A 16,753-nucleotide genomic window follows, 5' to 3' on the forward strand; every position below is an offset into this window, starting at 1 on the left:
TCACATTAGGAAATCAATAAATATAAAAAAACAAAGAAATTAAGACCAGGACGTTCCATGACCACCACGCACACACACATACTATGTTTCCCCAGGCATTATTCAGTTCATAAATATGCTGCAAACTTGGAGACTGTTAATGATATTCATATAGAATAAATCATGGAGCTATTTATTGTGGAGATCTTTTTCTAAGGCTCAGAGAATGAATGATGAATCTGAACTTATCTTTCCTGCAATATGCCTTTTTTAACCTTGCAGTGTAAATAAATAAAGACCAAGCCACTTGCTGTCCAATAACTAGCTAGAGGCTGTGTCATCCACAGCACCTTACTCAGCTCCATCTGCAGCTGCACCATGATCCTGCCTGTAACATGACATGTGATGGTAAAAATTCCCAGTGCTGAATGGTGTGTGAACTTTGGAGGCAAGCTGTGACGAAAACAAATATTATACAAAGCTTCCACACTCCTTATTGAATATACATTTAAAATCTGCACATCTCAGCTTACACAGTTCCAGTTCATGTCTTCTCCACTGTCAGTAGCAGAACATTTTTAATGTACATCTTAACTTAGTGTGCGAAGGTGTGTCAGCACAGGGTGGACAGAAAGAAGAGGATGTAGAGAGAAAACACAGGGAGCTGCGGCATGGTCAGGGAAATGGCAGCGGACGGCTGGGGTCGTTTCTTCTGGCGTGGTCCATTACACAGCGGTGTGTTACAGCAGGTGATGCACACTGAGTTGAGCTTGCCGGTGCAGAACTGCTGGTAGCCAGAGGAAGCGATAAGACAAGCTCCTGATGAGGCGCAGGACTTGCGGTAGTGTATCCCTGAAATGGGACATAATAGATTCATTAGGCTCATAATGACAGGATTAGAGGGTGTGTGCGTGTGTGGGCATGCTGTTCTGTGTAAGAGAGAGAGAAAGAACAAACATAAATGGGTGTGTATAATGATAAATAGGATGTTTTCTCTCATCAAGGGGATTTCAGTTTTAAGGGAAACAGTTAGGGTTATTTTTAGATTAATGCTACACATGCATCTAAATCATTACACTTAGAATTACACTACATCCATATAACACTCAGTGTGTCTTCAGCAAATATGCATTTACTACTGTATCAGTGTCAGTGTTAGCATTCACTGTGGTATAATTGATCCATGAATGAGGAGAAATTCAGTCCTTAATTTTTGCTTTTAACTGCTTTTTACTTCTCTTTTTGTTTGGAGCCAACAAAGTTACAGTGTGGACTGTAAAACTAAGACTTCTGAATGGGCGTGAGGATTGACCTTCAGAGCCACACTGAAAACCAGTGGACCAGCAGAAACATACAGCACATTAGGTGGTTATTCATAGGAACCAGACAAACCAAGGAATTGAGGAGTTACAGGGAGACGCTGAGGCAGCAGCATGAAACACAAACCAGCAGACTGATCCACCCTGCAGCTAAACAGGTAGTGGGGATGATGGTTTCCTTTTCTTCCATTCAAACATTAGACCATGAAGCGTTTATCTTCTGCTATATATTGTGCCGGGCACACAGCGAACTCACAGGCTTGAGAGTAATGGATTATACATAAAGGAGTAAGATATAAGATTAATACCTCCCTCAACTCTGAGTTCTTCTGCTTGACTGCTGGCATTTTCACCTTAGAAGAACTGGGACATTAGCTGGAAAAAGGGTCTATGGTGTTTTTTGATCTGGACTACAGATCCCACAAAGCACCAGACACTTACACAGCTGGTTTGTGTGACCTTTTCAGAACAGACCTTTTTCACGGCAGACATTTTAACTTGTCAAAGCAGGAAAAGGTCAGGTGGAATTAATAACATTAAGGATGGCTGCTTTCCATTTAGGTGAACCACTTCCAGGCCTCTGGTGTTGTGCATGCTCACTCTCTGACATAGCACAGTGGGGCACTTAATGGGATGGAGCCATTGTTAATTTTATTTCTTACACCTGTGCTTTAACAAGTCAAACAGTCAATAAATACAATCTCAGTAAGCTAGCTAGAATCTCAGTAACATTTAGGTATTTAATTAGTTACACCTTTAAAAGTCCAAATGTCTCCCCTGGGAAAGGAGGTATACAGAGAGGAGAATTCAAACTATTTACGTCTTTCACCTTCAGCTGAAGTTACAGTTAGAGGTAGGTGCCCAGCTTGGTGGTTTAGACATTGTTTGATTGAATCCCCTCTCTCATACAGACCTTGACTGACAGTGGGTCAGTAGAATATTTTTAGGCAAATGGTTTGATTTGGGAAAAGCACAGGCGTAACTAACTTAATTCATAACAGCATCTGATTTAGAGCGCAGTTACATATCAAACTTCAGAAGTCTTGGGTGGATCAAACATCTCATCTTGTAAAAGCTACGTGTGAATGCATCCAAGTGCAGTGGTTTGAGAGTCCTGGCATTGTTCATGCTGGCTCACTGAAATGGCTTATTGGGACACCTGATTGAGCTGAGCCATCCGCTCAATCAGGTTATTGACTGTGCTTTTCCCTCTATAATGTAAAGGCGAAAATGCCTGCTCTGAAAAAATGTCTGTTTTCATTCGTTATATGGAGTTTGATGACCCCATGCATTCCTTCCAGAGCTTCAGTCAACCTCACCCTTAGCAGAGCTCTAATCAGCCAGGGTGACTTAAAACACCTCTGAGGGCTTTCACTAATATCAGCTGAGGAGCATTGACTGACCAGTCAGGATTCACTGAAATGCACTGACACTTTTTCTTCATAGTGATAACAGAACTACATATACACTAGTGCTCAGGCCATCATTATATCTACATACAACTGAGCCACAACAAACACTGTAAAGAGCACAGCAGACATAGAGTTGAGTAAGTACAGCCACAGAGGACAACAGGTTGAACATCCAGTGTGAATGTACAGTCATGAAATCTCCTGAATCTGATAATAATAATGATGTTCACAGAAGCAGGAGCCTTGGCCTGGATAGTGAGAGCTGCACCAGAACATTTCGCTATGTCTCACAGCAACAGCCCATTGCTAAACAGGCACTGTGTACACCTTCTTAATTATCTGAGGCATCTTATGACTTGAGATACAGAAGCTCACCCTCCGGCGCTCATAGTCTGAACTGAGAATGGCACTTCATGGTTCCTGTTGGCACTTAGCTGAACTCATTTGCATTCTCTCTCTTTAGACACTTTAACATGGTGTGTAGCAGCCTCAAGGTTTCTCAAAAAACCTATCCTTATCTTTTATTTCCTGCTTGATTGAGTTTTCAGGAACTACCAAGCTATTCATTAATTATCAGTAATCAGCTCACTTGACTTGACCCTAACACTTCCATGTATGACCCTTTTCTAAGATCGTTTATTGTGCATGCATCCGTGCCCTTGAAGACCTCCAAAAGCAGCTTAGTATTTGTGAATAAAATTTTTAAGATTGAAAGACTCCTGACATCCACCGGGCTCTGGTCTATTAACAATAAATCTGTGCAAAAATGAATGTGAATGTTCTGTGAACTTTGGTGAAAGAAAATTCAAAGATGGTGGCGCACAGTGGTGCAGCGGCTTCTCAAGCTCCCGGGATTTTGCCCTTATGTTTATGTTTATATTGCCCTTATGTTTATATTTATATTTTTCGCTCTTACATCTTGCTCTTGATGGCTTAAACTGGGACCTGAGTACTAATTTAGTACCATAACATGTAAATGTACTGGTATGACAATAAAAGTTCCTTGATCCTTGATCCTTGAAAAATCTCAAAACACTCTTAAACTACGCTTGGAGCCATTTGCACTGACTGCATTCGATTTTCAAAGCTCCGCATGAAAAGCATCCATCTCAGAAAAGTTGACTTATCTCCACCTGCTCTAATTCACATCACAGTGAAGTGTGGTTTGACAGACTGGGAATTATAGAGGGGCACCTTCAGCTGTGACCATTTCAATTGGCAATATTTTTTTTTTTCAATATTTTGCATATAAAGCATTGATTCACTTGAGAAGCTTGTTGGGACAAGCTTCTCGATGTCGAAGTTGTTTGTGGGATCACCGGAGGGAGGCTTTAATATTTGGCTGACATTTTACTTGAGGGAAATTTAGATATGAGCACATGAACTTCCAGTAGCCTTGGTAATGTTTCACTCCTCTCAACACCCAAGCGCAACAGATACAGGCATGTCAACACCTGGAGAACTGCATGTTCATTTGAATTGTGCATCCTGACATGTACTATAACTGTAAAGGCCCCAGAAGGTGTTGAATACTCTGGTGGAGACACAGTGTGAAAGGTTGGAAGGAAACCCTGACTCACGCTGTGTTATCATCTTTAATGTTAGCTGTCAGACTCTTAAAAGACGGCAGACAGTTCTGAGGATATCTGTCAGTTTCTACTCAAACCTCAAAATGACCGTCAATATTATGAAGACACCTCAAGAGGAATCGTGGGACAAATATAGGAAATAACTCAAAGTAAGAAAATCAAGTGATCGTAAAAGGCTATAAAATGTGTTGGCTTTTATCTCAAGCAGTAATTGGAAAATAGCGAGAGCTGATTACATGGGCAGTCGGTGGAAAATGAGGTGTAGTAAAAATGGGAAGTGTCAGTGACAGAGAATACAGATTTGATGGCTTTTCTCACCTCAAACAATCACCTGCCATGGGCTATTTATTGGTTACTTAATCCTTTTCAGCTCCTCTTCAGCCTCTTCCTACTCATTCATAATTTCAACTAGAAACTTAATTCATACTTTAAACTACTCTTCAATGTTTGAACTTTATCACATTAGCTCAATTATGTAAGAAATTGTCCAATACAAAAGGCACTTAAGCACATTTACAATGTTTATTTAGCACAGTTTCCAACCAATGAAAACATTGTTTAGTCTTTCTGCTGTTTGAGAGGTTCTGTCAGAATTCAGCAGCAGCAGCTTGGATGTCTAAAGCAAACAAGGAAAGGGAAGGAAGGGAGAAAGGGTGCACAATAAATGATGCTGCATGTAGCAGCTTGATGTCAATTACTTTGAAACACCTGTCAGGAAACTTAGAGGAACACAAAAGAATTGAGCAGATACAAGAAAGGTTTGGATTGACACATCTTCATCACAGTTCTTGTTAAGAAGTTCTGACCTGTGTGCCTGTTCTCTTCGATATCTTGGGCAATTTGAAATGACTCCGTGAATTTTATTTATTCATTATACTTACCACTACACTGACAGCATATAAAAACTGTGTAAAGGTCCTAGGTGTTTTCAGTTCAGGCTGATTAGACCTCTACTCAGGATGAAGGTGGGTGGATCTGTGCTGGAAACCGTGTGACGTCACTGGACTCTGTGTAGCAGTAAGAATGAGACAGGTGTAATCTGTCCAACCCTCACCGAAGAGCCACAGAACTGTCAGTACGTGTATATACATACACACAGGTGTGCTCAGCTTCACAGTTGAAATGTAAAGTAATATTATCATGCAATTAATTGGAGTCAGTTGAAGAATTTAAAAAATTATCCTCAATCTTTTTTGTGTGTTATTGACACTTAACACTTACTTTTCCACTTTAATTTCCACTTATTATTTATGAGAGGCAGAAGTGTGTGATATTATCATGACCTGCTTCCCCAGGTCTGTGTCTAAAAATATAATTTTCAGTGACTACTCTCAAGAACTCCTGCAAAGAGTGTAAAGATAACAATGTGCTACCAAAGTGAAATATTTCTTTCACAGCGCGTCCACAAATAGACTGGAGCTGTCCCGGCAGACAAATGTGTTGAGACAGTTCAGCACTTTAAATGCAATCCTAAAACTGTGAGAGGGAGTTGAGGCAACACCTCAGTGTGGCTGTTCACTTGACTGGAGCTGAGACTCTGCTCTGACACAGCTGTATAACATATCTACTCATTGTGGTTATTGCAGGTCTTTCTGACATTCTGATTAATAAAGTCTATTACAGATCACAGAGGGTTCTGTTTCAACTGTAAAACTGCCTAATTAGATTATTATGTTAATTGTCTAATACTTCATTCGTTACCTCGAGATTATGCATTTCCAGGAAGAATGTTCTAATTGAAATGCACGACAAATACACACTAACATCATGCACTCTAATGCACAGTGATTATATTCTATATGTCCTAAATATCACCACAATGATTCTCAGACTGAAGGAAAGAGGGAAACACTCAAATTACAATGTCTGGAGTGCTTGGAGGAGATTTCATTAATTTGTGCATGGGAATTCTAATATTCAGCGCTTCAGTCTAAATTATACTGTTGAGTCAGTTCATGGGAAAATGGTTAAATTTCTTATCAACCTTCAGGAGCTGAGAGAACCAGCACGCTTTAGTCTAATGAGAATCAGCATGGTCGGCTGCACAGGGAAGAGTAAGGCAGACAGAGTCCAATATGTCCAAGTGTCTGGAGAACCTTCGATTGCTCCTCTAAATGAGATTTTAACCAAATAAATCACTGACACTGGGGTTTTGACCAAAGCACTGAACAGCATCAACACAAACATTTGGTACCTAATAGCTATGAATGTGTTTGCTGATGCCAATTCAAACATAAATGTCAGTAGAAAACATGATTTGTCCAACATAGTTCTTTCAATAAAACATTGTCCCTAACAGTGACTGGACTGTCATTAACAGGAAAAGATCATCTACAGTAGATTAGTCATGTATCAGTCTGTTCCAAGGGGTTTATTATCCATCTAAATCAAACTTGACTACACAGGGAAATTAGATTGCAGTTGTTATATGAGCCGAGATAAAAACGTCATCCAGATTAATGGTCAGTAAGGACAATAAACCAGCAGGTATTTTGGTGATAAAAACCAGAGTTTCATTAAGACATAAAAGTTACCAAGTTCTGTGATGACTTCTGAACACTCATGGATGAATTCATCTGTAATTTCTTTTTATAACTTCATTTAACCAAGGTCTCTTCAGATTCAGGTCTCTTTTTCAAGAGAGGTCTGGCCAAAATAACAGGAATCAGCTGCAAACTGAACATCAATGTCTGTACCAAATTTCATGCCAATCCATCCAGAATATGAAATTAAACTGTATCTTAACAGTAGATGGATATCTTGTCTTTACTGACCTACAGTGTTTGCTCCAGAATTTAAACCCTGTGAAACCGTCATACCTGTAGGTTCAATGGTCAAGAAAACTATGATCCTTGAAAGTCCTTGAGCATCCAGAACAATCTAAAGTCCATAAACTGTCCCCAGTGATCAAACCCTGGCATTCAAAATCACACATGCTAACAAACTTCAGCAGCAATGCACAGTCCCTCTATTTAACAAAATGAATGTAAACTACTGTGACTAACCACATTCTCATTTCCCTTTTCCTGATACAGTAAATTAACTTTTGCCAATTGCAAAAGCTAATTTAGATAAGCCATGCAAGCAGTTGCTTCTTGTCTCCATCCTGCTCTGTGGTGTTTTCATCAGGAAGAACAGTGTGACCAGGACAGTCAGCCTCGTACCACATGGGACGGGGTCACTGGCTGCACTTACATAATTGGAACCAGCCCACTGACTGTGCATTAGTCTCTCTATTACCATCCTTACAGCTGTGTGAACTGAATTGGGTTCTTGAAAGCTCTGAGGAGTGATCATGTCTGATCCTGCCATGAGCCCACTTGTAGATTCCATCCCAGACAAATTGTCAGAATCACACCATCGACTGGGTCGTTATAAAACCTCATCACCTCTCACTGTGAGAAGGCTTAAACTCAACCATTGACCTGCCCTCCTGTGCTCCTGACTTCATGCTAATCATCAAAAAAATGATACTTTTGTTGGCAGACTTCCTGTGTAAGCAGTCAAATAATTTGAATTTCCATCTTGATTGCAGACACTGAATGAGTGCCCTTGACACAGAAAAGATGCCTCAACAAACAATTAATAGATGAGATGCAGCAAATTCAGGTGGTGAACTCCAGCATCAGACACACTCACTATACTCATACCTGTAACTTAATAGAAGACTTGACAACAAAAACAACATCATTTTCTGCTCAGCCAGTAAGATGTTATTCATCAGCTTTCATCAGCATCGCCTGCATAACATGCTGCAACACATCAAACGCTATTATTTGATTTCCAGAGGAATCTGAGGGGAATCATCGCACTTTTTGGATACTGTGTTGATATTACATCTTCAGAGTGAAGACAAGCCATGCAAACATATGCACACTGCATATGTTACGATGGCTACTGTGATATCCATCTGCATGACCACAGACATTTATTTTAAGGCAGTTTTGTTGGAGGTTGGTTTTGTGTGACAGTGCTGCCCACAGTGTCACGAAGATACTGTAACGGTGTTGCTCTTGCTGCTTAAGGAGGTTGAGTGCTCTGTAGTTAAATAAACCTAAATAAACTCATCATTTACTTCCTTACCATAAATTTCTGGAATAGTGTGTATTATGATGCTGTTGCTGTTGTGCTGTGTCTCTGAACAGAACTTTTTCTTTTGACCAGCTTACATCAGTGTATATACATTCCTCATCACAGTACATCTTACTCCCCCCTCATTTAAAGGCAGTGGGAGAGGAACAGGCCTCAGATAGGTAAAAGCATGCTCTTTTGTCTTTTCTGAAGACGTAGTCAGAGGAGAATGATGATGATAGTCATAGAAGATGGGCTTGAACAGGAAGCCAGACTCATCTCATGCTGCTCAGCAGAAAAACAGCCATCATCTGAAAGGAGTGTATGCGTGTGTCTCTCTGCTCTTGCTGGTTTGACAGAGGAAGTTCTTTCTTGAGCGATACCTCACAGAAACGTAGATGGGTATAATGTCCTGCAGATACAGAGGGGCTAATCCGCTGGCTAGGGGGACAGAAAATAGCTTAGTCGAAGATGTACTGTAGGGCTTCTTCACCTCCTACATCTGTATTATAGAGCTGAATGCAAAGTCACTGGCTCATTCACACAATCATATGGCAAGCATACTTAGGAAGAATCAAACAGCCTCAGTGATTTTTATTCTTATCACTGAAGCGAATTGCACAGAGGTGGCAGTGCAATTGTGAATGTATCTGTTGCATTTCAAATAGAGATAAGGTGCGGTCAGCTGAATTTCTAAGACCTATTTTCATGCAGAGCAGCGATAATGATAACACAGGGAGATAAAGGCTGGGATGTACATGAGCATTCAAGCAGAAATTTTCTTATTAAAGAACTGTCGACTCTATAGTGTGGTGTGCCTGCCCTTTGGATTGGGAACCACATTTCCAAAGACAGGAGCTTATTGCTTTTGCTCATCAGCAGTAGGGAGAGGCAATAAAAATGGCCACCAATTTTCGCTGGATGTGAAAACAAAGCAAACCTAAGGCAGTAAGAGTGACCTTTAGTGTCTGGGTCCAAACCACGCACAGCAAATAGGCACGCAAATACAGCAGAGACTGAGATCATTCATTACTAGGCAGCAATAAACTGCAAAATCCACAAAAACCTGCAAACTCAAAGCCAGTGTAACCCATAGTTACAAGTCCGTAAACACAATCAAAGCAGAATTTCACATGTGAACAGAATATATATTACAAACCCGGCAGGTCGTAATATTTACTGAGTGAGATGAACTTACATGCACAAAACAAAGACAATCTGAATCTGCAAAGACACCAGCTGTAGAAGATGTGAACCACTGGGTTGATTTTAAAGGGTATCTACATGTCCATCAGAGTTCAGGATGTTGCAGATACACTGTAGTATGGGGCTCTGGTTCTACAAAAATGCTTTCTGAAAACAGGTGATCACTGTATTGCACTGCTTTTACTGGACCATATGTGTGCTATTTATTTTACCTGGAGGATTGGAGTTAAAGCCTTGTAAAGTTTTCTAAACTACCCCCCTACCCCCCATAATCCACAGCTTATTGAGCTGGTTATTCTTTTTCTTCTGTTTCGAACAGTTGCAAAGAAGCACAATCAGAACCACAATGCATTTTATACACAGCCAGTCAAAAACACTGAGCAACAAGCCAAAGCTAACACTTGAGGTCTCCTATTATCACATGAAATGGATCTGAAAAGTATTTAAAAAAGTCACATTGAATTCTTGGCCAGATTCTACAGTTTGCTGGCTTATGTTTTTAGGCAGTCAGATACAGCGGACTGAAATAGATAAATCAGTCAGTTCCTGATTTAATTTAGAAAACATTTCTTTTTTTTTATTTCTGTATGGACGCATGTGGGAAATAAACACAACACGCTTTTTGGTCATTTCCTGGCTCTAAACACCACACTGATAATATTCATCTTTCATTAAATTGTTAATGTGTTAGCAAACAGCTGCTTAGGTTACTTATGCATGCAGCAGACTCTGAGCTTTAGTATTAATTTGGACTTGTTCCTGACCACCTGACCGAACAAAGTTCAATATTCACTCCACTTTTTAAATTTGTTTTGCTGTCTGCCAACTCTTTAGCCGCTAAATGCTCCACTATGTTCACCGGTGAGTCACTGTCTTTGTTTGTCTGTCACTTGGTGCTGGCCAGGTACCATACAGCAGGCTTATCAGAGCTCCTTCACTGAAAGCAGCTGCCCACTGTGACTGAGGTTGATGATAGTGGTGAGGCTGTAAAAACCAAAACAATGAGCTTGACACACAAGAAAACGCTCAGTAGACCTGGTGAGCACTTATTGTCAGTAGGTTTGTGACTCCAAGTGACCCCTTTCACAGTACACACAGTCATGTTAACATTTAATTATTGACTGATACTGCTTTTAGCATGTTGAGACAAACATTCTGGAATCAGCCTGTAAAATAAACACCAAGTGTTTAACTGCTGCTAAAATCCTCAGATTCCCAGAAAAAAATACAGGGGATATGATCTATCATCAGTGATAACCATGGCACTGGTAATGAGGACACTAGTCAACTCACCCATATTTCAGAAAATCTGACAAAAGCATTAAACCACTGCAGATGAAAATGGAGCTTGAAGATGACAGTTAAAAGAGCTCCAGTAAAACGTTACAGGAATTAAACCCAAGTGGAAGACATGATGGAAATACGACATTTCTGTTTGCCTCATGTATTAATCTGAGGAAGGAGGGACAGTCTCCTCATCAGAGATGCTATGATGTCTCTTCAGTGCTGCGGACGCTTCAGTGATGCATTTAATCCATATCAAGGGACACTGATGCAATTTAGCTCTGGTCCGGTTCATGTTCACATTGGGTTGTTTACAAATGAACCAAGAGGAGTAAACATGAAGTCATATAGACTGACAGGTAACTCACTGATTGGACCGTTCCGTTGACGTCATCCTGGATTATCAGTGATTCATCAGGACTCGGGTAGGAAAATCTTTCTTTTCATAGATTTAATGTTTTAAAGTATGAAGAGAACACAAACACTTTAGCTGGTTCAGGCCATCTCACTGATCAGGGTTAAATTCCTCACATCCATGTCTATGTGTTACTACAGTTACCAAATGATTTACATATGACTTACAGATCGATTACAAGATTGCCTCTTGAACATTTCTTTTACAGCAGATTTGCTGGTAGTTTAGCTTTTGAATTAATGCTTAAAATCCCATATCTGCTATCTCCAAATACTGTGGGTGGTTCCTTTGCTTTCAGGCCATAAACAAACCGCACTGGAGTCCACGTGGAGCAAACAGAGACCCTCTTTTCAAGCGGCCTCAGTCCAAGTTTGACAGACAGCTTTTTCACCAGACCAACCGTACTGACCACCAAAAACTTTTATATTGGATATTTGGACTTTTCCTTTCTTATTTCTCCAGTTTCCACTGAGCTTTTAATATAAAAACAGGTGGATGGAGACATGGAAACATGGAAACACTACTGTTTCTAAATGGCCTCAATTACTCATTATATGTCTGCATCAAGCTAATATCAAACACTATATCACCATATCGAAGAATTTACCTGTCAGGCAGCTCAGTGTTGTAGTGTTTGAGAAGCATGCTGACACACAGATGACACACACCTGTCATGGTATACACAGCATGAGCTGAAACATTTTCTTCTCAGAAAAAAATGGAGTAATTTATATCCATGACTGCTGTTTCAAATCCTGACTACAGCTAAGACTTTCATCCTCTAATGATAGCTGTAGAGCACTGAAGGGTCTGTCTCTGCTGACCTCAGATCAGCTTGATTCTCGCTCACAGCAAAGAACCTGGCTTGTGGCTGAGTGTGCTGGAGAGTTTGTCTTTGTATTAGAGGATACTTCAAACATGCCAGCAGCACAAACAGCTTCCTCAGTGTCATTCTCCATACATCATTTGTTGATAATAATTCCAGTGATTCAGAAAATGTGACTACCTGGGAAGTGACTGAACAACACAAAAAAACTAATGAACCACTAGATTTGTTTCCCACACGCAGACATGAATCCTATCACCTCAGATTGAAGCTAAATTGATGTTATACTAAAAATAAGAGACTACTCTTGATTTTGAGCCAAGTCCTTTGATTCAAGGTTGAAATCCCGACTCTGTGTCACAACCAAAATCTAATCCATTGTCCTTGGATTGAGGCCAATCTGTCCAGATATCACTGAAACCTGTTCTGTTCTGAAATATTCCGACAAGGAAAATGAGCAGAGAAAAAATATTTATGATGCGGGGGGAAACAAAACAGTGGAACATGCTGGACTTACCGTCATCCTTCACCAGAACCTCCTTCTGACACATGTCCTGCACATTCACAGTGCAGTTGACGATGAACTCTGGGGTGGAGCAGTCGTGTGTCATCTCCTCACACTGGTAGCACTGAATCTGTAGAGCCATCCCTGCAACCCCACACACACCCACACACACACACACACACCCCCACACACACACACATACAAACAAGCAAGCACAAAGTCAATTACTGAATCTATTTTCATTGTATTATTGTCATCAGGTTAAATTGCTTCCACCATCAATCCTCCATCAGCCATAACACTCACTCATTTTTTATTTACATACTCCATTTATTTTCTCTCGTATCATAAATAAAGAATTAATGCAAAAGTTTCATCTCAAAGTGAAATTCAGTTTTATTTCGGTGGATATTCGTGCTTCTTCTGGTCCGACCATTTCAAATTGATGTGACAGATATTCTCAATTATTTAGCCGTGTTTGAGCTGTGGGTGGTACATTTATCTCACCAGCATGTTGTTGCAGTGTTTCATCACGTCTTGCTTTGATAGCTGACAATTCACCATTTCTACTGTAAAACTGACTTTTTATAGTGAACTGAGCGTTATTTAACATGTATTCAGAGCAGTAAAAAAGTTTTCCATGAACCAGTAGAAATGTCATAAATATGTTGACTTGTGTGGACAGATAGGCTTTATTTGACCCATCAATTCGGTCTGATAACAGAAGCATTTCAAATGTTTCGGCTTTTAAAGTAGCACCGTTGTTGATGTTGCTAAATTACGGCATGTAGAGCACATACAATGTAGTCACTGTTCTATGGGCACTGGATGGTTTGAAGTAATGTTATTTTACCTGAGTATTTCCATTTTATGCTACTTTACTTAAACTCCACTGCATCTCAGGAGGGGAAATATTTTACTTTATACTCCACTACATTTATCTAACAGTGGTAGTGTAGTTAGCTGTTACATAACAGATTACAATTTTCATCCAAAAGATTCAGCCTATAAAATATGATGCACTCTTTTCATTTAATCTACCCAACACAATATAAAGCAGTTACAGTGAGTACCACCTCAACTAACTTTAACATTAAACTACTACCTAATGTCCCAGTAATAACAATCTAATAATCTAATACATGATACACTGGAAGAGGCAGTTTGCATAACTGGTACTTTTATTTTTGATATTTAAGCGCATTTTTCTGATGATAATCCTTCACTCAAATAAAAATGTGAACTCAGAACTATTAAGTGTGATGGTATATTTTTAAATTGTTGAACTGGTACTTTTCCTCCAGCATGTGAATTCTTCCTCATCACTCCCGGAGACTGATCAAATAAATCGTACTGGCAGCCCTGACAGAGAGAAATACGCACCGTTGTTTCCCTGTGCCACTGCGATCACTGCCTAACATTAAAGCGAGCTAAGAAGAGGTCTGATTCAGGGAGATGTGTCTCAGGTTAAAGTGGAGCCAGACTGTGCTCGACGCTGTTGGTCAGCAGTCTCTAAATCTAAACTTACCTGGATCATTTTAGACGCGCCGGAGCGCAGTGCTACGGCCAACTTTGGAGACTAAAATCTTAACGTAAAAAAAAAAAAAAAAAAAAAAAAAAAAGAATAGTAAAGCGGCACCCGCTACTTTAATCTAAGTCCATTCAAATACGAGTTTTCCATCATCATAATGATGAGCCAGTATCAGCAATCTGCTCCACTTTAAAGACAACGTTAGATTAGATCCCTCCAAGCCGTGCGCGCTGCATCTTTACCATCTTTACCATCTACCAAAAACGAACATCTCCCTTTCACCAGTCCCTGCGCTCCTTCTCCAAAGGAAAAAAATCAGCTTCTTTGGAAGTTCTGCTTTCAGACGACAGCTTTAAATCCCGTGAAACGGCGAGAGAGAAAAGCCGCATAAACATACCTGAGCCGAAGAAGAACAGGAGCAAAGTTGAGACCGCGAAGAGCCGCATCGTCCGCTTAGTGCAACTCTGAGCAGAAACATGAGAAACGGATGTTCGCCGGCTCGGAGGCGCAGAGACAGAGCAGCTGGCAGCCTGGCATGGTGAGCCTGACACCTCCTGCGACGATTCACATGTCTTATCGGCTGCTGCGCACGCACACATGTGCTCACACATGCACGTGCACGACTACATTGTGCACCACGTGATCTAAAAGTGTCTGTTCTGACAGTGATGCTGGAGTCCCTTCAGCCTGCTTTCTTCTCTATATTGTTATTGCTGTGGACATTATGTATTATATTCCTGAATGCACCGTTAAATCTCATTAGACTACATTTGCTGCTGATGCAAGGAGCTGATTTCACCACTGGGATCAATCAAGTTTCATGGAGTGTCAAAGAGTGGCCATCAGGCAGGAATGATGTCCCAGAAGCCTTTAGTTTTGCTCTTCCCAGCACTTTAAATCCTTCTTATTGGGCCAAACACCTCCAGAATTAAAACTGCTTTATTTATAGCTCATCTTTTAACAGAAATTAGACTGTAAACTGACAGCACAGTTTTACTGCTGTGACCTCCAGAGTCCCCAATCAGAGTTTTATTTATCACAGGGCTAAAATTCAGTTTATTACCTCTCCTCAGTTTTATCTCTATTCCACACTTCGACCCAGTGGATGGAATCTATAAAAGATAATAAAATCTATGCTCGACTTTGATTATTAAAGGAAATCTTTATCATTGGTTGTAAGAAATGAACAAGCTGAGTTGCTCCTTAACATTAATCATAGGTCAGAGGCCACATACAGACACCAGAGTGTGCAAAGAAATTCAAACCTCAAAGCGTTGAAAAGAAAAACAGAATGTTACTGTGACATGTTATACAGCATAACTTAAGTGGCCAGACAAACCCCACTGAAACTAGGATTATCATTCAAGGGTTAAGGGCTCAAGGGTATGTGGGACTGATTCATAGTAAACTACAGTGTATGTGTTCATGATAATGAAAGAACATGTCACTCAGTGCAACCGTGTGGCCCACTGATATGTGTTCGGACAACAATGCAGCTCTATGGCACAGAGGAGGAAGATATACAGCAGGTTACCAGGCTTTAGATACACACATGATGCTTGTCAGTAGGATTTAATGCTGCACAATTTGATGAAAATGTGCGATTGCGATTATTGTGGACAATATTGGGATTTGCGATTGCGATTACAATATTATAAATGAATGGTGTCATGAGTCTACTTGCTTGAATATCAAGGACAACACATAGAGTAATGATAGTTTGTGTATTTCTCAACTCAAAACATACACGACACAAAAAATACAAAACCTGAAGATTACAGACTGTTTTTTCCAAATAATTAATATCAAAAAATAAATTAAAGTTAGGTAATAAAGATATTTCTGCAAATTGCAAATAGAATGTCATTGTAAACTCAAATGCATTTCTGCTGGCAATTACGTTAAACCTGTTAAGTACTACTGAAAAAAAATCTCACAGTAATCTTGAAAAGTATAAGTACATTTCTGCAAAGTGCAAAGGAAGTAGTTTTTTTGCTACCAACTCTGCTTGTCCCTTGTGTTCCTCCTCAGCGTCCATGTTGGTCACTACTGTTTCACAGCCTGTGGATGTGGCGTCAATTACTCCACGGTTTACATTAAATCACAAATCGCAGTCTTTTATGCGGTTACGTAATCGCACACGTAATCGTGACATCGCAATTGCGATTGCTATTAGATTAATCGTGCAGCACTAGTAGGATTTTTGGAGGTTTGGGTGTTTTCATGGGATTTGTTAACAATAAAAAACATAGAATATCACCAGCATCCTCATTCAAAGCACACTGTCCCCGGATGTCCATATTTAACATTTCATGCAGGAGAGTGGAGGTTGTGTCCTGTCACTGACCTGCAGTTTGTGTTTTTACTAACTGTAACCATGACCTTTACTACAGATTTTTGTAGCTTAATCCAAACCATACCACGCATTTGTCATAACTTTCTAATGTAAGTCAGATCATACATGGTTGTTCAGTTTGCCCAAAAACTGCTGTTGCTTGTTTTAGGCATCATAAGTTTAATTGTCCTGTGCCCTTCATGAAAACAAATGAGATGATTCGGCCAAAGTTTTGTCATAGCTGCTCTAAGGCCAACTTTTAACGAACAAATCATAAAACA

The 16,753-nt window shown here is 40.1% G+C and overlaps 1 protein-coding gene across 1 annotated transcript; it reads right to left on the reverse strand.

Moving 5' to 3' along the window:
- Positions 1 to 592: 592 nt before the first annotated feature.
- LOC121193926 (ly6/PLAUR domain-containing protein 1-like) lies at positions 593 to 14,598 on the reverse strand. Its single transcript, XM_041056355.1, has 3 exons — positions 14,535 to 14,598; positions 12,619 to 12,750; positions 593 to 831 (listed from the first exon to the last, which is right to left on the reverse strand). The coding sequence occupies exons 1-3, from the start codon at positions 14,581 to 14,583 to the stop codon at positions 593 to 595; spliced, it is 420 nt and encodes a 139-aa protein (XP_040912289.1). The 5' UTR covers positions 14,584 to 14,598.
- Between the last annotated feature and the right edge of the window lie 2,155 nt (positions 14,599 to 16,753).

The sequence above is a fragment of the Toxotes jaculatrix genome, chromosome 15, assembly GCF_017976425.1.
Source record: "Toxotes jaculatrix isolate fToxJac2 chromosome 15, fToxJac2.pri, whole genome shotgun sequence".
In the NCBI taxonomy this organism is placed as follows: Eukaryota; Metazoa; Chordata; class Actinopteri; family Toxotidae; genus Toxotes; species Toxotes jaculatrix.